This window comes from Protobothrops mucrosquamatus, unplaced genomic scaffold (genome assembly GCF_001527695.2).
Source record: "Protobothrops mucrosquamatus isolate PMUCROS unplaced genomic scaffold, P.Mucros_1.0 scaffold1520, whole genome shotgun sequence".
Lineage (NCBI taxonomy): Eukaryota > Metazoa > Chordata > Lepidosauria > Squamata > Viperidae > Protobothrops > Protobothrops mucrosquamatus.
In genome coordinates, this window is record NW_015387692.1 from 45,905 (window position 1) to 68,017 (window position 22,113).

At 43.7% G+C, this 22,113-nt stretch overlaps 2 protein-coding genes across 3 annotated transcripts in view; one reads left to right on the forward strand and one right to left on the reverse strand.

Moving 5' to 3' along the window:
• The window catches only part of LOC107293159 (endothelin receptor type B-like), a 13,326-nt gene extending 4,431 nt beyond the window's left edge, over window positions 1-8,895 (forward strand). Inside the window, exons 2-7 of the mRNA XM_015822301.2 lie at window positions 1,798-1,910; window positions 2,421-2,625; window positions 3,909-4,058; window positions 5,205-5,338; window positions 6,818-6,926; window positions 8,752-8,895. Of these exons, the coding sequence (XP_015677787.1) occupies window positions 1,798-1,910; window positions 2,421-2,625; window positions 3,909-4,058; window positions 5,205-5,338; window positions 6,818-6,926; window positions 8,752-8,895 (855 nt within the window). The remainder of the gene's footprint in view (window positions 1-1,797; window positions 1,911-2,420; window positions 2,626-3,908; window positions 4,059-5,204; window positions 5,339-6,817; window positions 6,927-8,751) is intronic.
• A 4,318-nt stretch (window positions 8,896-13,213) lies between these two features.
• On the reverse strand, window positions 13,214-18,489 carry LOC107293164 (DNA-directed RNA polymerases I and III subunit RPAC2-like). 2 transcript variants are annotated; one of them, XM_015822307.1, is made up of 5 exons: window positions 18,423-18,489; window positions 16,948-17,045; window positions 16,011-16,087; window positions 14,287-14,369; window positions 13,214-13,340 (listed from the first exon to the last, which is right to left on the reverse strand). In XM_015822307.1, the coding sequence occupies exons 1-5, from the start codon at window positions 18,465-18,467 to the stop codon at window positions 13,299-13,301; spliced, it is 345 nt and encodes a 114-aa protein (XP_015677793.1). In that variant the 5' UTR covers window positions 18,468-18,489; the 3' UTR covers window positions 13,214-13,298. The 2 variants fall into 2 exon arrangements, with proteins under 2 accessions (XP_015677793.1, XP_015677792.1); XM_015822306.1 differs by lacking the exon at window positions 18,423-18,489 and adding an exon at window positions 18,321-18,408.
• Window positions 18,490-22,113: the final 3,624 nt, after the last annotated feature.

Consider the following 22,113-nt stretch of genomic DNA (forward strand, 5'->3'; position numbering starts at 1 on the left):
GTTAATTGTTCTAACTGTCAGGAAATTTTACACTGCTAGTTGTTACTGTCTATGCTGGGTGGTGCTCATCTCTGCTTCAAGGCCTTTGAGCCAGCGTTGTCTGCAGACGTTTCCGTGGTCATGTGAACTTTTTAATATTTTTCTCTGGCTTCTGTTTGGGTCAGGAGGTTATCCAGAAATGCAGAGAATGTAAACATGCAACCACCATTCATGAGTGATCATGAGAAAGGAAAGGATCATGTCTGATCACATGCAAGAATCTGCAGGAAAAGTAGTAATTCAATCTGGAGCAGGTGGACCAGCTCTCGTCTTTGCCCCAGTGACTCTCAACTGACTGTCAGCCGTGCCTGAATTACAATAAAGATGAGCCTTCTTAATCCCATTTTTGGGGACACCTGGCAGTTTTGATACGAAGTTTGGACTTTTCTTGCTCTTGGGATTTTTAAAGGTATGTCAGGTGCAAGGTCAGGAACCAGGATAGAGGAAAGAGTATAAATGGTATATAAATGGTTTGCCTCAATCAATTAAAGTAGAGCCGGAAGGGACCTTGGAGGTCTTCTAGTCCAACCCCCTGCTCAAGCAGGAGACCCGATACCGTTTCAGACAAGTGACTGTCCAGTCTCTTCTTAAAAGCCTCCAGTGATGGAGCGCCCACAACTTCTGGAGCCAGGTTGTTCCACTGATTAATTGTTCTCACTGTTAGGAAATTTCTCCTTAGTTCTAGGTTGCTTCTCTCCTGGATTAGCTTCCATCCATTGTTTCTTGTCTTGCCTTCTGGTGCTTTGGAAAATAAGTTGACCCCTTGTTATTTGTGGCAACCCCTCAGATATTGGAACACTGCTGTCATGTCACCCCTAGTCCTTCTTTTCTCTAGACTAGCCATACCCAGTTCCTGCCACCGTTCTTCAAATGTTTTAGTCTCCAGGCCTTTAATCATCCTAGTTGCTCAAAAGATAGACTTCAAAAGCACTAAGGGGTTTATTTCATGCAAGAATCTGAATTACTAACAGTCAAGGCAAATTAGTGCCAGATTGTTAATGGATTTTAAGGGGCGACGTAGATCACTTATGGGGATGTAGAGATTCTAAACTGATGATGCGCTTGACTCCAGCCTTGGACTCTGCCTACTCATCTCCTACAATATGTCTGGTTTTAATTACAGGATAGTGATGGTTTTTACTGTCTCCTACAGATCTAGTACATAGACAGATTCTACATAAAAATATAAAGCCAACAAGCTTAACTGCCCAGAGATGCTGGGAATCAGGGGTGCCTTTTAATACATGATGATATTTCGGTAGAGACGATGCAGGTAGTCCTCGACTTATAACAATTTGTTTAGTGATCATTCAAAGTTACAACGGCACCGAAAAAAGTGACATGAACGGTTTTCCATCCAACTCTTGCAGCATTCTCATGGTCATGTGATCAAAATTTAACCGCTTGCAAACCGGTTCATATTTATGACAGTTGCAGTGTCCCGGGATCACCTGTGGTGCACATCTAACAAGCAAAGTCAATGGGAAAGCCAGATTCACTTAACAATCATGCTCCTAACCTAATTACTGCACGAATTGACTTAACTGTGGCAAGACAGGCCGTAAAATGGGGCAAAACTCGTCTAACAACCGTTTTCACTTAGCAGCAGAAAATTTTTGCCCTCAGTTGTGCTCATAGGACCAGCTGTGCTTCCCCAAGTCTTATTTGTCTGGAATCTCTCTATTACCTGGATTCTCCCGAGAATCTTCCATTATGGACAAATAACCACGAGTTTCTTTCCTTTCTTTTTCTTTCCAGCTTCTTGCAGAAGACTGGCCTTTCGGGGTGCAGGTCTGTAAATTGGTTCCATTCATACAGAAGGCCTCTGTTGGCATCACCGTCCTCAGCCTTTGTGCTCTCAGTATCGATCGGTAATAAACGCTTCGGCGTATTTCTCATTTTTACGGAATGAATAGCCCAGTGATGGCGAACCTTTTAGAGACCGAGTGCCCCAAAATTGGCCCCGCCCCTGCTCCGCCCCCTGCCCTGCGCCCACCCCGCCTGCCCGCAGGGCCACTCACCGCCTCCAGGGCCCGCCGCAGATCGCCCAGGCAGCCCAGCAGCGCCTGGCAGCTACGCCCTCTGCCCGCGCCCCGCAACATCAACTGTGCGCGATGGGGCGTGAGGGCAGAATCTTGTCTACGCTGCCTGGCTGCCATGTCCTTGGCTGCGTTGCTCCGCGTGGGCCACGCTCGGGGGCGACTCTCCTCTGGGGGGCTGCTGGTGAGGAGGGGGTCGCGGGGGAGGCAAGGCTGGGGCAACAGGATGTGTGCCCACAGAGAGGACTCAGAGTGCCATCTCTGGTACGCGTGCCATAGGTTCGCCACCACTGGAATAACCATTTCCTCTTGCAAATAGTGTCTCCTATGTTTCTCCTGTAGGTACCGAGCTGTGGCTTCCTGGAGCCGTATCCAGGGCGTTGGGATCCCTATGTGGAAGGCAGTTGAAGTGACTTTCATTTGGGCCATGGCCATCATCCTGGCTATCCCGGAAGCCATTGCCTTTGACTTGGTGAAACTGGATTACCGTGAACAGACTCATTGGGTTTGCTTCCTGGCCCCCGAGCAAAAATCCAGCTTTATGGTGGTAGGTTCTCTCCTTTGGCAGTGATAGGAAACAGAGACGTTGAACAACCGATAGGCTGTTAACGTTCAGTGTATATCTCTTCCTGCTTTGAATGGACAGGCTCCAGCTAGTTGGGAGTAGGTGGAAGACACAGTGGCTGCTTGGAAGCTTCACTTCACTTTGGTACACTGCTCTTATTTATCCGTCCTTTTCCATTCTGGTGCTCCCTCTAACTCTGTTGGGTTTACTACTCTCCGGCACTCGTCGGAAAAATTGGGAGTTGTAATCCCAGAAGGCCCTAGCTTGGAGGTATGCTCACATTGGCATAAGCTCGACTTCTTGCGGATGGTAGTTCCAAATGTACGTGGAGGAAGAAAAAAGAAAATTGTTGAGAATCAGACATACACACACCCTTTTGAATGGCTAGTCAAAAGAAATGATGGGCACGGGTGACTTCATACCACAATATGAAGATAAAGAGAAAGGATGCCTTCCTTGGTTTCATTTCTCTTGGGATGACTTTGCATAACATAACGAAGTTGAAATGTCTTTATTATGGTCGAGGGAGGGAGGGAGGGAGGAAGGAAAGAAGGAAAAAAGGAAGGAAGGAAGGAAGGAAGGAAGGAAGGAAGGAAGGAAGGAAGGAAGGAAGGAAGGAAGGAAGGAAGGAAGGAAGGAAGGAAGGAAGGAGATAGCTATAGAAAACCCGTTACAAAAAAAGAAAACAATAAAACAACACATCTAAGCCAAAGTTTTCCACCTTTGCTGGCTTGGCAAATATGTTTTGTAACCCAGAATGTGAATAAAGAGCTAACATCCCTTAAAAACAATGAATACACAATGTACCTGTATGACCCTCAAATTTGGAAATAGAAAAGACACCATTGAGAGATATGGGCAAGACCTTCTGTTCCCTACAGCTACAGGGGCAAGGTCTCTGAAGATAAAGAGCCTTGTGAAATCTACTCACCAACAATACAGAAGTAGTAGACTAAAGCACTCTCTACAACAAGCCTATCTTTGCTTAGATTGGGTAAATGTCCTGCAGTCAAGAGCCTGCAGTAGTCTGACATTTGCATATCGTGATCAAAAAGAAAAAAGAAAAAAAGCTGAGTTCCCACAACATAGCAATCTCTGTGGCTTCTTTAAAAAGCCAGAACTGGCCGGTTCAACCAACCATAGAACTCAAAACAATTTCACTACCTTGCTTAGCAGAGGGCCTGGTTCCGATTTCTGCACACGAGCGAGCTTGGTGGACGCGTAGCACACCGATTCCTTGAAGCTGTTTCTTTCTTTGTCTACAGTTTTACAAGGACGTGAAAGACTGGTGGCTCTTTGGATTTTACTTCTGCCTGCCTTTGGCCTGCACTGGGGTCTTCTACTCCCTCATGTCTTGCGAGATGTTAAGCAAGAGCAACGGCATGCGGCTGGCCCTCAATGATCACATGAAGCGGGTGAGATCCTCTAGCTAAGATCGAGGACACGTTCACCTTTGGCTAAACACAGGGCGTGGAGAGGCTTTCTTGCCTTTTCATTTTGTCTCCTGCCATAATTGTCCATCCAAATCCAACCTTTTGGCTTGCTTGGGCTGCAATGAATGAAGAGGAATTGCCTTGCGTCACATATATTTCATTATTTTATTTTACTTTATTTCGTTTATTCAATTTCTACAGCCACCCAACTCAACCACGTGATTCTCAGTGGCTTCCAATTCTAATTACAATTTATAATTAAAACAACTGAAAAGATAATAAAACAATAGAAGCATCCACAAAATAAATAAGTATACGCAGCAGCCGATAAGTCGATGAAGCCAATGATAAAATATATAATATAGTGAATGTGTATAAAAACAAACTTCCTTTATTTTTTTTATTATCTTGTGGGGCCATATTAATAGCTTTCCAGGGCTGCATGTGGCCTGCAAGACGTGGGTTGGACTCGTCTGATTTAAATAATGGTCAATTAATTATGTGCATTTGTTGGTCAGGAATTAATGGATCTTTTTCTTTGATAATTTGCTAATCGCCCCCCCCTTTGACCCAAAGGTGCACTAGACTTTTAGCCTATTATTCCAGTCCAGTTTGGAATATGAAATCATAATTATTGGTTATGCTGGATGCTGGAGGAAGATGGGTGGATTCAGTACCCACCAAATTAATAGCCATCATCAAAGTTAATAGCCATCGAGAGATCTGCCCTTTGTGGATTTGTCCAGCTCCTTTGGAGGCTATTTATATTAGCAGCCAAGACTTACCTTGTGGCAATGTAGGAAGAAATATTTGCCTCTTCTTTTTGTTTAATTTTATATTTAAGACTGGCAGGGCCATCTTAGTTACTTACGTTTTATTGGGAAGTTTTATATGGCTGCCCATCTCATCTCTTATGATTCCGGGTGGTTAACAGCAATTTAAGACAACCGTAGCGCAAATAGATAAAGCAACAAGAAAAGAGAAATAAGTGGGGAACAGAAAAAGGCAGAAGCCCCTTAAGGTCTGACCTAAATACCGGAGAAGACAGGATGGAGTGGCGCGTGAGAGAATTCTTCCAACTTTTTCTAACGTTCTGTTCATTTCAATGATCGCATGTGTGTTTTCCAGCGCCGGGAAGTGGCCAAAACCGTCTTCTGTCTAGTGGTGATCTTTGCCCTCTGCTGGCTTCCTCTTCATCTCAGTAGGATCCTCAAGAAGACCATCTATAACCAACAAGATGCTGATAGATGTGAGCTGCTTAGGTGAGAACAATATGCAGAAAGGCCATACGGTGATGGTTGAGACTTTAAAAACAAAACAAACAGCGGTTTCGACAATTAATCTTTTTGCTTTATGTATTTATAAGTGTATTGGTTCAATTATGGCAGAGGTCCACATCCTTTTGGGCACCAGGGACCAGTTCGGTGGAGAAAGGTTTTTCCACGGACCGGAGAGTGCGTGGTTTTGTGTGTTCCCTGGATCCCACGGATGGGGCTTTGTTTGTTTGTGTGGACCGGTTGTTAGCATGCTGTGGCCCAGTACCGGTCCACGGATCAGGGGTTGGGGACTCCTGAATTATGGCTTTCCCACCTTTCCACCCCAGCCAGGACCTTCATGACAACATCCATTAGAAAGCTCCATAAAATTGGAAACATTTGATAAAAGCAACATAAAGTCTTGAGGCAGGGCTGTGAAGGAGTGATGAACATCTAAAGAAGCTTGGTACAAACCACTGTCAAGATTTTAACGGCCTTTCCCCCAAAATACAAGGTCTTCAGGCTGATCTAACTATTGCTTTGATCATGGAAGTGTCTGGACTGGACTTTGTAAGATCTGGCATCATCAGGACATAGGACAGTCCCAAACAATGCAAAAAATTTAGTAGTCATCACCATGTAGATCCTTTGTCGAGATCCTTTCACAAAGATAATCCTGTTGTGTGTCAGTAAGCTCCTTCCGCAAGATAAAGCAGAAGGTTGATTTAATTCATGGTCTCTAAACTTGGCAACTTTTAAGACTTGTGGACTTCAACTCCCAGAATTCCTCAGCCGGTCAGGGGAATTCTGGGAGTTGAGGTCCACAGGTCTTAAAGTTGCCACATTTGGAGACCCCTGGTTTAATTGAAGAGTCCCAGATCAAATTAGCTGGGCAGATACTATGGGAGAAAGGAGCTCCCTCAAGTAATCAAGCTCTATGCCATGTACAGCTTTATAGGTAACAACCAGCACTTCGAATTGCACCTGGAAGCAACTTGGCAACCAGTGAAAGGTTAGATGGGTAAACTGAGGCATGCCCCCAACTGGTCACACTACTGTATCCTGAACAAGTTGAGGCTTCCATATGGTTTTCAAGGGCAACCGATGAAGAGTGCCTTGCAACAGTCAATCCATAAACTTACCAGGTCTTAAGCAATCCTTTGAATGATCTGGTTTGAAGTGAAAGAATTCTCGAAGAAAAGAAATAGGTTACACCTCCCCAGCTTGCCCTCAGCTCTGCTGATAGAGAAAGCTAGGTGGGTTAAATCCTAGGATAAAGTATGGAAGGCTACAGACTAGGCTGGGAAGTTGAAAAAAAAAAACCCATCCCAGAAGATGGGAAGGCAACGGCAATCTCTTCCATATCCAAGAAAAGTGCTGGATATATTCCTGGAGTCATCAAGAGTTGACTTTGTCCTTGAAGATGTCATCTTGCTTCACTTTAACATTCTACATCGCGGCTCTTTCCTTTCTCTTTCCATCCAGTTTCCTTCTGGTGATGGATTATTTTGGAATTAACATGGCCTCTCTCAATTCCTGCATCAACCCCGTGGCTCTCTATTTTGTTAGCCGGAAATTCAAGAACTGCTTTCAGGTAAGAGTTGAGGAGAGGATGGCACGCGATGGGTAGGAGGGAGGACATGATGAACTGAGGCATCCAGATCAGTACCAGCAAAAATAGAGAGGAAATCTTTGTTATTATTGCTTCCCCCTTTATGATGTCTGCAATCTTTTTTGCCTCCAACTCCACTCAGCAGAAGCTCAAGAGAAAACATAAGATGGTTTGCAAGAAGCAGAAAACCATCTCTTATGGTGTGTAGAACACAGACACCCCTTCTCTTTTACCACCAGCAAGCAGACTTCGGCTAGCTGTGGTTACTGCCACCTTACCTGGAGCCCTGGTGGCGCGGTGGTTAGAATGCAGTATGGCAAGCTAACTCTGCCCACTGCCAGCAGTTCGATCCTGACAGGGCTCAAGGTTCATTCAGCCTTCCGTCCTTCCAAGGTCAATGAAATGGGGACTCAAGATTGTTGGGAGGCAATATGCAAGTAGTGCTGACATTGTAAAATACACTCTCACCCAGAGTGCTGTAAAATACTATGGGGCAGTATGTAAGTCTTAAATGCTATTGCCATTATCTAATTCTGGAGGAGAGCAAATAAACTTGACAGAGTGTGTGAAGGCAGAGCTACCATTAGTGACTTCTGGGCCTATCCTGAGCCAGGAAGAATGAGACAAAACTTTATTGGTGATTGATGACCATGTTTGGGATCTGTCAATCTCAATGTCAACCTCCAGCTCGAATAGCCTAATAAACTCCAGGATCACTTTCATTTCTGAAAACCTTAGTTTATTGAATACACTGTATGATTTAAATCAAGGGTTCCCAACCGGGGGTGCTTGCACCCCTGGGGGTGCGAGACGATATTCCAGGGATTGCAAAAACCTGGGTTTAGAAGTTTCAAAATTATAACATATATGCATAATTTGTTTTGAACTTTTGTAAGGGGTGCGAGAATATATCAGAAGCGTTCTAGGGGTGCTGGGTATAGAAAAGGTTGGGAATCCTGGGTATAGGCGAAGGAAAACTAACCCCAAAGTCCCAAGGCATCTAACCATAGCATATAACAATGAAATTCCCAGCCAACAGTCCTCCCTCCCCAAAAAAAATATTTACGCAGCTCAGATAAGCAATTTCTTTTTGTTATGAGAACCATCTGCTATCTTCTTCACACCAGCTAGAATGACCTTGAAAAGTTTCCAGACAGCCTTTCTTGGCAAACTTCTGCAGAACTGGAGAGGCTTCGTTGTTTTGACTAACCCAGTGATGGCGAACCTTTTAGAGACCGAGTGCCCAAACTGCAACCCAAAACCCACTTATACATCGTTGGGTGCCGGGTGGGTGTGGCCCATTGGGTGGGTGTGGCCCATTGGGTGGGCGTGGCTGTGGTGGTAACAGCAGACTGGGTGGGACTAAAAAGTTCAATCAATCAATTCCAACTTTGCAAGTTCTTTTTTTTTCCCGCGAGAAGTTGAAATTGACTGATTGATTGAACCTTTTTTTGTACACGGCGGCGGAGGCCTAAAGGGAAAAGGTTTTATAAAACCCAGCTGAAGGCCTAGGACTGGGGCGACGGCGCGCGTGCCCACAGAGAGGGCTCTGAGTGCCGCCTCTGGCACCCGTGCCATAGGTTCGCCACCACGGGACTAACCCATTCAAAAGCATCATCTCCCCCGCCCTTTATTCTATTGGCAAGATGAAAGCAAAGAGGCACGTAGCTGCCAGATTTTCACTCTTGACACTCAACATATTCTCCTCCAATACTGGGTAAGGAGAGAGGAAGCAGCGCTGCTCAGAAGCCTGCGGTCTCTCCATTCCTGCCTTAAATGACTCTTATCTCTGCTTCGTTTCTCCTAGTCCTGCCTTTGTTGCTGGTGCCAACGGCCAGCCCTTGGCATCCTCCCAACAGACGACAAGGGATCTGTGGGAAAATGGAAAGCCAACGGGCAGGAGCTCGACCGGAGCAGTTCCCACCTGAGCAATAAGTGCAGTTCGACTTAGACCCAGGAGGATAAGAAGATGAGAACATTTCATTGGAATTCTGAGATGGGCTTCTTGGATACGGGACCTTGGTTTGGAGTATTCCTCTTGAATTCACTTTTCTTTCCCAGGGACGAACCTTGCTCTCAAATCATCCGACTTCAGTCACAACCCTTTCAAAAAATCCCCGCTAGAAATGTTGCTCTCTTCTCTTCTCTCCTTTTTTTGGGGGGATCTTTTCATGATCACCACCTCCTTTTCTTTACTCATTCTTCCTTACAGAATAAAATAATGTTGAGGACCATAAGAATGGGCATGATCCCAGGTTATCTGCTCTGTATAAAGGGGGCTACACCGAGCAGAAGCCAGGGGGTGATACTCAGCCAGGAGAAAACAGAAAAGGGTTAAGGGTTGACACAGAACTGAGAAATTGAGCTATTTCTCGGTGAACAAACGTGGCTTGTCACTGTCTCTTCATCCAAGCTTCAGGATCATCTATTTTTTTTTCTTTTTAAGCTAAGTAGGTAGGAAGGAATGTGGTGGCTTCATATGGTTAGGATGCTGGGTTAGCAGCCAATTTTGGTCACCATGTCACAAAAAAGACATTGAGAGTTTACAAAAAAAATCAGAGAAGAGCAACTAAGACGATCAAAGGCCTGGAAACTAAAACATACAAAGAACAGCTGCAGGACTTGGGTTTGGCTAGTCTAAAGAAAAGGAGAAATAGGGGAGACATGATAGCAGTATTCCAGTATTTGAGGGGCTGCCATAAAGAAGAGGGGGTCATGTTATTCTCCAAAGCACCAGAGGGCAGGACAAGAAACAATGGTTGGAAACTGATCAAAGGGAGAAGCAACCTGGAATTAAGGAGAAATTTTCTGACAGTGAGGACAATCAGCCAGTGGAACAGCTTGCCTCCAGAAATCATGGGCACCCCATCACTGGAGGTTTTTAAGAAGAGGCTAGACAGTCACTTGTCTTAGATGGTATGGTTCTCCTGCTTGAGCAGGGGCTGGACTAGAAGACCTCCAATGTCTCTTCCAGCTCTATTCTATTCTATTCTATTCTATTCTATTCTATTCCATTCCATTATTATTCTATTCTATTCTCTCAGCTTAACCTACTTTACACAGTTCTTGTAGTGGGGACAAAATGTGGGAAGATCCAGGTGGATAATAACCTTGGAGAAGGTTATTGTAACACCTATAATTTTAGAGTAGCATGATCATTAGGTGCAGAGGTGTGTGTGGACAATAATCTTGGAGAAGGCGTTCAACAGCTGTTACGAAAACATCAGCTTGATCCAGAAAAACAAGAGGCTGTGATTCAAGATTGACCTACCTTGACTGGCTATGTCATAAGAGGGAGAGAGAAAGAGAAACTCTTTCTGGTTTTCAAGGTTGATAATAATCTGTCCAGTTTAGGTCATGTCAGGAAATAGACCCTACAAGAAATACTGGGACTTTATTTTACTGTTCTAGAGGATAATAAACTTGAGATGACCTAGAAAAACATACCACCCATGAAGCTGAAGATCTGAGCAAGTCTCATATAAATCCAACTGCATGTCTGACTCACTAATAGTTGGTGGGATCTTGTTTTGCTAGAATCCAAGTTAAGAAGACCATCCACAATATGGGTGGATTTATCCATCAGTGAGCCACAAGCTTTCAACATAGTTCATGAACCTAGTCAACTCTCTCCTCAAGAACAAGATGACACCAAATCGAAATAAAAGTTCTGTTTGACAAGGAGTGTCTCTGCCCCCAAATGTCATAAATCTTGAAAGCAACATTTTACAAAATCCCTACTTTTTACCATGCCAGAAACATGTATGTATATATGTATATATATATGTCCCAATCCCTTAGTGCACACATTCTAGTACAGAGTTCCCCAACGTTTCCAGCTTTGTGGACCAGCAAGTGGCCGACAAACACACATGCATGTAGCTTCTGCAATCAGCATGCACGCACACCTGCAACTCACACAAATGGAGTGTGCGCATGCGCTGGCCCACTGCTCACGCGAGGATGCATGTGTACACTTGCTGGCCGTTTCTAGGGTCCAGTTGTAAACCCTTCATGGCCCACAGATTGGGGACCCCTGTTCTAGTATGTTGCCAACCTATTAGCTGATTGTATGTGTTACTGTATATTCTCCTATTTAGAAAGATTTCTTTGCTTAGGATACAAAAGCAAATCCTGAAAGATGAGTTCCTCAGGAATGCATGCAGGTTGCTTCCGTTTTGGATCTTGCTAATATTTCTATCTTTATCCCTCACCCCTACCCTTTTTATACAGGCAGCTTTGCTCTCGTTATGTTCCTCATGTCAGGAAGTGAATTAAATATTTTACTGATAAAAAACTGAAATGATAATCCCAGATCCATTTACTGGGAATAGCTCCCATCAAGTTTATTTTCTTTCCTTCAGGCTAAACCTCATAGAGATAAGTCCTCAATTTACAACGGTTGGGACCAGACTTTTGCACTAAGCAATGTGGTTGGAGAAGTCAGTCACGTGGCTGGACCAATATAACCACCAATTTACTGTGGTTGTTAAAAGTGAATCATATCATCATTAAGGGAATCACAGTCATTAAGCAAATCCAGGTTCCCCAACTGATTTTGTCAGAAGCCAGCTGGCAAGGGCAGAATTTCGTGATCACGGGACTGCAAAACACTGCAGCCATTATGAATGTGAGCCAGTGGCCAAGTGCCTAAATTGTGATCAGGTGACCGCGACACTCGTAATTTTGAAGATGGGTTGCAAGTCGCTTTTTCTGACACTATCAAAACTTTAAACAGTTAAGTTGTCATACGTTGAGCACTACCTGTAGTGTTAAATTAGCTTTAGGCCTCTACTAGAGTAGCTTTCCACAACCTTCCAGATTTCAACATCTGAAATTCCCACCTAGCACAGAGGCCATCTGTTTGGCAAGCCAAGAGAGATTTAATTTTGAATCAAAACATTCCTAAATTCCAGTTGATCCAAACAATAGCAACCGTGCTCTCTTCTTCTTCTAACTCAAGTAGCCTCTAAAGAGTTTGTAATAATCTCGATATAATATTATGATTTAGGATTTTCTGACTGTCTATGCAAACCATAATGTGTGTTTAATGTGGACTAAAATAACGGTCATTTCTTTTTTCTGAATAAAATGCTGGTTTAAAAGGTTGCAGGTATTAGTGATGGCAGCATTTGTTCTTAACAGATCTCAGGTCTACAATTGTAGCTGAAATGACACAATCAATAGATTAGAAGCAGCTTAGCTATCAACAGCCTGGAAAGAACACAATTAGCAACAGCATCTGAACCTTTGAGAGAGAACTGCCTTGCTTTTTGTTCAGTTGTACACTTTGGCATGGAAAACCTTGTATTATTTATTCAATGCAAACCAAAAACGCTCACAAATGAAAGACTGAGGCAAGGAATTAAGGTAAAGATTTAGGCAAATATTTATGGAGAGTCTCAGTCATCCAGGTCATGGTTGTCTCAAAAGTGCTTTTTCAAGAGGCAACTGGACTTTCTTGTTTTTAGAGTAGAGTAGAGTAGAGTAGAAAAGGAAGGGGCCTTTGAAGTCTTCTACTCCAGCTCCCTGCTCAAGCAGGAGAACCTACACATTCCAGATAAGTGACTGTCTAGTCTCTTCTTAAAAACCTCCAGTGCTGGAGCACCCAGATTTCAGAGTTGAAGAAGCTTCTTGGATGAAAAGCGAAACGTCTTCAAAGAAAAACTCATTTAACAAATGTCTCACTTAGCAGCAGAAATGTTGGGCTCAATTGTGGCCGTAAGTCGTGGACTACCTGTACTTATTTCTCTGAACCTTTCTTTGTAGGATTGTCCCTCGTTACCTTTTTTTGTTCTTCTCTAAACACTCTCCTCAACATTCTTCTTGTATTATGGCAATCAAAACAGAGAACATATTTCAGTGCAGCAGTGGAACGACCATCCCCATGATCTTAGATATCCCCACTGCCAGAAGCTAGTCCACAGGAAGTCTTCCCCAGCTGGATGTCCTTCAGATACCTTTTTTTTTTATTTATATGGGCACCTCAGGCCTCCAGTGGTTCTGAGGAGAACATCATACGCAGCTATTGTGATAGCTTTAAAAAGAGATTTCAGATTCAGCTGGTCAGGTGAAAAGATACACTTTGGGCCAATCACAAACCTGACATCTTGAAGAGTTAACCACCGTTGATAAAAATCCTGCAGTATTAACGTAGAATTCTCGCCACTCCCTGACGAAAAGGCATTAAACCACTAAAGGGAGAATGAAGATTCCGTCACGCAGGCCTTAAAAAAAGAGAGTTTTTTTAAAAAAAAAACAAAACAAAACAAAAACAAATGTCTTTTAATAAGTCATAGTCCCCAAACCCGTTGCTCTACGCAGAGGTTTATCCATTATGCAGGTGTCGACATACTATTGCATTCTCACATCGTTCTTGTATTCTTCTACACTTGCCTGCAATAGAAAACAAAGTTTCTGAACTTTTTAGGTGACAGAATCAGAGATAAGCACTTCAGCAAAAGTCAGTTAGTTCAGTCCCTTGATTAACGGACGTCTGTTGCTACACCATCCGAGCCTGAAAGTGGTCACTAATAATGGCTTTGTTAAGATCTCATCTATTTTTTTTTACTTATTTATAAAAATTATTTCCTGCCTTTCTCATGCTTCATGTGACCCTGATTCCAGTCTCCTTAGAATGGAACCAAGGCTCTTCACAGGGCCATCTGGCAGGAGAATGGAACTGGGTATGGCCAGTCTAGAGAAAAAAGGACTGGGGGGACATGGTAGCAGCGCTCCAGTATCTGAGGGGCTGCCACAAGGAAGAGGGGGTCACGTTATTCACCAAAGCACCAGAGGGAAGGACGAGAAACAATGGTTGGAAACTGATCAAAGAGAGAAGCAACCTGGAATTAAGGAGAAACTTCCTGACTGAGGACAATTAACCAGTGGAACAGCTTGCCTCCAGAAATTGTGGGTGCTCCATCACTGGAGATGAGACTCCATCACTGGAGAAGAGACTAGACATTCACCTGTCTGAGACACTGTAGGTTCTCCTGCTTAAGTGGGTGGCTGGACTAGAAGACCTCCAAGGTCCCTTCCAACTCTATTCTATTCTATTCTACTCTATTCTATTCCTTGTTCTATTCTATTCTATACAACTCTAAGTGCTATTTCTGCCCAGGTTTTTTTATATCACAGTGCACCATCTTGCTCACTTTGGCAATTATTACTGTCCAATGAAAGTTTGGGGTTTTCAAGATGTTCTGTATCAGATTTCTTACTCCCTGCCCCATTCAGAAATCTCAGAACTGTCGGTCTGAGTGTCCCCTGCAGCCTTCTACATTTTTTTCCTCTAACATGTAATATATACTTCTCAGTTGGGCAAATCGCTCAGACCTACCTCGAATGTGCTAAGCACATGCTGACAGACGCCCATGAGGTCTTCTAGTCCCTTCTGGAAGGCATCTATAGCAGGTAGACCCCCTGGGGGATCAGAGAAGAGATCAATTTTATTTCTTGTCACATTATTTTTACACTGCTCACATCACCAGCCTCTAGATCACATCAGTGAGATTGTCAAAATCATGAAATAGCAACATGAAACACTAGAATCCATACAAATCCCCCAGGGCCCCAGTAGGATAAAAATAACTTCTCCTTCAATTCATGTATTTCCCTTGTAAATTAGTAATGGGAACAGTAATTATTAGGCTGCATTTTTTTTAAACTCCCCTTCTGCCATGAGCATGGAAGACCAGAAAAGGAGCTAAGCCCCCTGCATCTCCCACCAGCTGATTTCCTTGCCTGTTTTAAGTCAAGATGGCAGCCAACGCAAACAAAGGCCCGCCCCTTCGGACTTACGTCATGCAAGGGGTGGGGCTTTGATTGACTTTGACCTGACTTTTTCGACCTCCCCCGCAGTTTCTGCTGCCTATATATTCTGCACATATCCTTGCATGCAAGCAATTCTTGGTAATGGAAGGCAAACAGCCAACTTATCCAAAGGTCTGTGTAGCATCTGTAGATCGATCCATTTCACATATACTATTTCACTTACCATCCAGAGCAAACTCTGTGCTTAGCGTCAGCCTCCCTTAAACCGGAGGGAAAGGATCTCAAGAGTTGGGGAGGATTGTTCAAATTCATACCAGAAGCAGGATTTACCTGGGAACTTTCAGTTCCTCGGTCTCTTAGCCAATATCTTACATTCTAAGACAAGATGCAAAAATTCTCATGGTTCAGGAGTCATACCAGGGTCCAAACGAGATGTCAAAGGCTACACTGGGTGAGGAAGGAATCCAATTTGTGATGGGGCCATTCAAAGTATATTTCATTTTAAGGAGGGAAGAATGTCTTAAATTTCTGCAAGACTTAAAGAGAACTGCTTGGTCTTTAAACCTCATCTCTGTAGAAATGAAAAACGAAAGAATGAAAGAGTACAGAGAAGAGCAACAAAGATGATTAGGGGACTGGAGGCTAAAGCATATAAGGAAAGGCTGCTGGAATTGGGTATGTCTAGTTTAATGAAGAGAAGGACGAGGGGGGACATGATAGCAGTGTTCCAGTATCTCAGGGGCTGCCCCAAAGAAGAGGGAGTCAAGCTATTTTCCAAGGTGCCTGAAGGCAGGACGAGAAGCAACGGATGGAAACTAACCAAAGAGAGAAGCAACCTAGAACTAAGGAGAAACTTCCTGACAGAACAATTAACCAGTGGAACAGCCTGCCTCCAGAAGCGGTGAACGCGCCAGCACTGGAAGTTTTTAAGAAGAAACTGGACAGCCATTTGTCCGAAATGGTATAGGATTTCCTGCCTGAGCAGGGGGTTGGACTAGATGACCTCCAAGGTCCCTTCCAACTTTATCATCATTATTATTATTATTAAAGCTGAAATGCTTGACATAAGGCCATCAGGAGGCCAAAGAAAAATTCGCTTTAACAGAAGCTACACTTTCTGCACGAGGCTTTTATAGACACAACCCTCATGCTGCGGTTTATCGTTCTGGAAAGACAAGCTTCCCTAGGGCAATGGAACTCAGGAGCAGAGGAAGCTGGCACGAGGTTTCTCATGAAAGGAAAAAGCTGGCCGGCCAATTCTGTCAGATCTCCAGGACGCGGTGCTCTCACCTCTGGTCTGGATGCGGAAGTTGATTTTGCTTTCCGAGGGATGAGTGATGCTATAACCACAAAACTCAATTTCAGGGCTGCAAGGGAACAAAGATTATAACAGAGGCAGAGAGGAAAAATCAAATAAATGTTCTCTTGTGTATCTGATGCTCTGAAAAATCATACATCAGGGAAGGTTAAACTCTACATTTAGTACTCAAACAGATGTATGCTGTCTAATGGACAAGGGAACGTACTCCCATTCCGAGGGCCTAACCCATTTTCTTGGGACAGTGATTTTTGCGTGATGCCTGGAGGGACCAAAGAAAATATCAATCCATTGCAAAATTGTATTCACAAAACCAACACTTAAGCTGGGGTGGTAAAATTGACTAAAGCTGTTTTGGCCAATGTCAGTTTCTTCTTCAGAAGTGGAGATGGCGAATAGCCATCTCCAACCTCATATCAGCGTTGAAGCTAAGTTATTGGAGCCAGTCAACAATCCTCTACTTTGTCCAAGTACTATTTTAAGAGGTTCGGATTCATATAAAAGCACAGCTATACAAAGCTATTGTGTGATTTGATGCACAGTAGAAACCCACCTGCCTTTTTAACAAATCACAGTTAAGCAAACAACAGTTTCCTGCTAAGCATCAACTGTTTCGGGTGTCCCCAAATGGCAATAAGGAGCTTTTGAGATAGGGTGGTAGCAATGCTTTGAATCATGAGGCTAAAATGTGCTTTAAAGGTTTGTCCAAGAGTGCTTGGCCACAGCTCCTTCAACAAAATGTGATTATCACGTGTGATTTCACTTAGTTTTGCAGAATTCCAGGAAAAGAGACCCAGCTATTTTAAGGAGTTGTAAAGAGGTGTTATAGGAGTGGCCCTGCATGCTTTGAAGTTTTTTGTCCTGCTAAGAAAAGTTGGAATCCCCCCTGCAACGGAACCCTTTACTTACTTTTTCATAATCATGTATCTCAAAGAATTGCCGAGGGTGTGGTCCTCATTGTTGAGCACAAATGTGACACAGGTCTTATCCGACCCCTCAGCTCGTACCTACAGACAGAGGAAAAGAAATAAAATCAGAGGCTGAAAGGAAAAGGTGGGGTTTCTTTGGGCAAAAATGTCTTAAGAGCAGTATACCCGTGTTAAATGGTGGAACACCATTCCGTTCTTCTACTTATTCTCTCTATCTATCCATCTATCCATCCATTCCCCAGCTATTACACAGGTAGTCCTCAATTTACAATGATTTGTTCAGTGACTGTTTGAAGTTACAACAGCACTGAAAAAAAGGGACTCCTGACCGTTTTTCAGTGGCAACTGTCGGAGCACCCCCAGGGTCGTGTGATCTGACTTTGGGTATTCGGCAACTGGGATGTATTTATGACAGTTGCACTGTCCTGGGGTCATTTGATCACTTTTTGCCACCTTCCCATCCAGCTCCTGACCAGCCAAGTCAATGGGAGAAACCAGATTCATTAACAACTGCAGTGATTCGCTTAACAACAGTGGCAAAACGGTCATAAAATGCGGCACCCCCTTAACAACCACCTTGCTTAGCACTGGCAATTGCTAATTGGGATGAGGATGGCTTCTGAATAACTAAAAAACCGAGGTAAAGGCTTCACCTGATGGATTTCCGCCTGCTACACTAGCCCTCAAAAGACCCAGGAGCACCGTCTGATAGAAAATATATATACCATACATATATACATACAGATACATATATATACATATATATACATACATACACACACACACACACACAGACGGACCTATGACACGCTCATTGTCCAAATTGTTGGCTTCTCAAAAGACTATAAAGACGAGTATTCCTAGATCCTGGTTTATACTTTGACATCAGCATTTGCTGACGAAAGCTAAACGTTTAATAAAGTTTTTAGTCTCAGTGATCACGTTTTTAGTAGTTTTTTATCATGAATATACCCGGGACCTGCATTTTTAAAATAATTTTAGATATACACATATACATACATACACATACACACACATATATAGACACATACATACATACATATTACACCTTGACATTTTAACTGCTCTGCAGTTTTACTTTTTACAATATCTTTTGCCTTGCAGCACCCCAACTAGGGGCGTTAAGCAGGCTCAAGTCGCAACTGCGAAACATTTTAAATCCAATTTTTTTTTCTGACAAAGAGTTAATTTAAGAATTTAATTCTTTAACTCTTTGTCAGAAAAAGAAATTTGGATACATACATATATATATATACACACACACATATACATACACATATATATATATACAGACACACACATATATACACACACACACATACGTATATATACCCTGCAGCAGTTTCCAGTGCTGATTATGATTAAGGGGTGGTGGTTGCTCATTTGCTTTAAGCTTCACCTACTGCATTTCTGCCTCCCCGCGCCCGGCCTCACCATCTGCAGCACGCGCGGCTGCTGCTTCTCCTCCTCGTCCCCCATCTCTCCCGCATGCGCAGGGGCGCAAGGGAGGCCGGGAGCCGCAGTACTTCCGCCTCTCCCCCCCTCCCCGGCAGCAACGCGGCGCGGCTTCCCGCCTTGCGCCGGCCTCTTGCGGCCGGACTCGCTTTCCCAGAAGCCTCGGCGGCCTGCGGCGGAAGCTCACGTGGCCTTGGTGTCTTCGGCGAAAGACGCGGCGGAGAACGGGGGGGGGGAGCGAAACGGGGCTCCCGGCAGGCGCCCAGCAAGGTAGAGGCCGGGGGGGGGGGGAGAAGCGGGGGCTGCCTTCCGCGTCTGCGCCCGCCGAGAGTCGAACCGGCGGCGGGTCCGCTCCGCTAGGCCGATTTCAGCCTCGCCTGCCGCCCCTGGACGAGGCAGCAACGCTCGGGACGTGCAGGGAGGGGAGGGGGCAGGTCAACGCCTTGTCGCCATGGCAACGCTGTCGCCATGCCACCCCTCCCCTGAGCATACTTTGCCCCCCCCCCAAAAAAAATCCGTCGGGGGATCCCTAACAACCTTCCTGCGAAGTAGGACGTTTCCCCTCCCCCCGCCATGGAGGGTCTTGAACCCGGATCCCCCCTTCCCCGCCGGGGCTTCCTCCGGCTTCGTCCTTCCGGCCCGGGCTCCGGCCTTGCATGGCGCGCAGGCGGGGTTCGCCCCAGGCGCTGATTGATGGCTGAGCTGGGGTGGTTTGTTTTTTTTTTTGATCGTTTCTTGATTTATTTGACTTCAATCCCCGTCTTTGCTGTTGAAAGCGGTCGCTCCAGGCGGTGAACAGGCACGGTGCCCCTTTCTCTTCCGACGACAATCGTGGGAAGTGGGCTGGGCTGCTCTGGTTGCGTTTCTATCCCGCTGTATCTCTGTGGATATGGAGGTAAAGCGGGATAAAAATGTAGATATAGCCGTATCTAGACAGATCTGTATCCGGATCTGTATCCAAAAATGTATATCCATCTCTGGATATTCATGTCATCTGTCTGTCATTTTATCATCTTTTGATAGCTAGCTAGCTGTCATTTATCATCTGTCTATATCCTGCCTCCATCCATCTATTCCATCCATCCATCCATCCATCCATCCATCCACCCATCCACCTATCTATCTATCTATCTATCTATCTATCTATCTATCTATCTATCTATCTATCTATCTATCTATCTATCTATCTATCTATCTATCTATCTATCCATCTATCATCCATCCACCATCTATCTATCTATCTATCTATCTATCTATCTATCTATCTATCTATCATCTATCCACCTATCTATCTATCTACCTACCTACTTATCTATCATCTTATCACCTACTTATCTATCTATCTATCATCCTATCATCCTCCATCTATCATCCATCAACCATCTATCTATCATCTATCCACCTATCTATCTACCTACCTACTTATCTATCATCTTATCACCTACTTATCTATCTATCTATCATCCTATCATCCTCCATCTATCATCCATCCACCATCTATCTATCATCTATCCACCTATCTATCTACCTACCTACGTACCTACTTATCTATCATATCATTTATTATCTCTATCATTTACCATCTTATATCATTTATTATATCATTTATTATCTCTATCATTTATCATCTTATATCATTTATCATATCTATCTCATCACTCAAGTTATCCAGCATGCCTACAACTCCTGCCTCCCGTTTTCTCCCAACAACAACCTTGTGTGGTGGGCTAAGGCAGAGTAACGGGCATCTAATCGCCCCAGTTGGCTTTTATTCCTAAGAGTTTCTTCTGGTTTCTCAGCCAGTTATCTGAACCACTCCACCACACTAGCTCTCAGGGCTGTGTTAGAGTCTGGCTCTCTTCACTTCCCAGGCCCAGCTCTGTCTCCCAAGGGTGTTTTGATCCTTGTTATTCAACATCCATTCTGGTTAGGAAGGGATGAGAGGGCCATTAAGCTATCCCACCACTGTAAGCCAGATTGGTAAGTCATGGTGGATTTACTTACTGGCAAATTGAATAAAATGATTGCAATAATAATAAATAGGGTCCCAGAAGGTGGCAGTGGGCAATCCTGGCTCTTCACTCAGGCCTTTGGGGAAAGAGTCCCCTTCCCTCTCTTTTCATCCAGTCCACCGTCATTACCATCTTTAATTCTTCTTTTACCGTATTTAATTTGCCTTTTTCACTTTCTTCTAAAGTTGTGGCATACAAGTTTAAATTAATAAATCTATGCATCAAGTCTTCCTCTTTTAATCAAAAAGTAACTACAACGGAAGTGTGGCAGATCAAAGAAAGTTGATGTAAACGGTTACTTAACAATGTTCACAATGACTTACAGGTTTGGTTTTTTGGGCAGAAGGTCAGTTGTAGCATTTTGCAGAATCTGAGAAAGTTGGTCTCTGTGCAGAAGGTCTTGTAGTCAAATCTGACCTGGGGGAGGAAAGAAAGGTTATTTCTTCAGGCTGCCTGGACCTATTTATGTGGTTTTAAGTGGTGATACTGAAAGCTTTATAGAAAAGGTGCCATGGGTTTTTTTTTAGCATCCAAAACGCACCCTTAAGGGAAGAAGAACAGAGTTTACTATTTCTTGCAGCTTTTTTAGCTGAGATAAGAGGGAAGGATATGGATTGCAAATAGTAGTGAGGTCATGGTCCTCCCTGTATTTTGGGGGACATAGAGATTGCAGGGAAAGTTGTTGTTTTTTTTTTTTTTTGGAGAGTTTGCAACATTCCAGAAACAAATAACATTGCTTCTTTGATACAAAATGTCAGGGCTGAATTGTGAGTGAATAGTGTCTAGATAAGAACAGAGTGAATAGTGTCTAGATAAAAGAACACAATCTGGAAAGAAGTCAGTGCTTTAAGTTGGGTATAAAGTGAAAGTGAATAAAACTAGCAATATCAGGAAGGTATCAAAAAGTTTGGTGGAAGTAAGTCAGGAAAAACATTTTTTTGCTTAGTCACCTTGCACAACGGGGATCTAGGACTAACACTGATGGCCTTCTAACTTCCTTCCAGAAATTTATACCCAAAAAAAAGTAGAACATACATGGAACACAGCTTTGCTAAATATTCACAGGGTGAGGGCAACCATTTCAAATAGGTGAAATATTGCTGAGCAAACAGGACTCTGGTCTATTGAACTGGAAGGCCTGAACGGACAAGGCGTTTGGACAATATGTGTAAGAACTGATCTTGTGGTTCCTGACCGTTTGGTAAAATCGTTATCTTTTAGGAAGGAACTGGAAAGGGAAAGGGAAACTGATAGCATTTCTGTAGAAGCAGGAACGGCGGAAGCCAAGTAAAGATTAGTGGTGCAGTGTACTCTTTCACTGCCCCCCCCACCCCCAAATCATCTGTTGTAATGTCTAACTCTGTACCAGAATAAGATTTGCCCATTCGTGAGTTCAAATTAATTATAGCATATTCATTAATTACGTTTGAGTGATGGTAAAAAAAATCTCTGGTCAACCAAAGTTTCAAAGATCTGGAAATCTACCTTTTGTGACTTAACTGCAGTAATATTCTTTCGCATGCATGGATATACCTGTATTGAATTACTCTGTGGAATTGAGAGATTTAAAAAAAAAATGTTTTTGCATGATTTTAGATCTGATAAGCCCTTAGAAACTCTGCATTCATTTCATGGTGTGATAGGTTGCAAACAGACCG

What these genes read in the sequence shown, in the direction of transcription:
- LOC107293164 (XM_015822306.1), bottom strand. Translation starts at nt 18,371, where the DNA reads ATGAGCAACCACCACCCCTTAATCATAATCAGCACTGGAAACTGCTGC. An exon ending in AGATACATGATTATGAAAAA is followed by an intron (nt 16,088 to 16,947) that starts GTAAGTAAAGGG and finishes GTTCCCTTGCAG; the next exon opens with CCCTGAAATTGAGTTTTGTG. An exon ending in CTTCCGCATCCAGACCAGAG is followed by an intron (nt 14,370 to 16,010) that starts GTGAGAGCACCG and finishes CTGATCCCCCAG; the next exon opens with GGGGTCTACCTGCTATAGAT.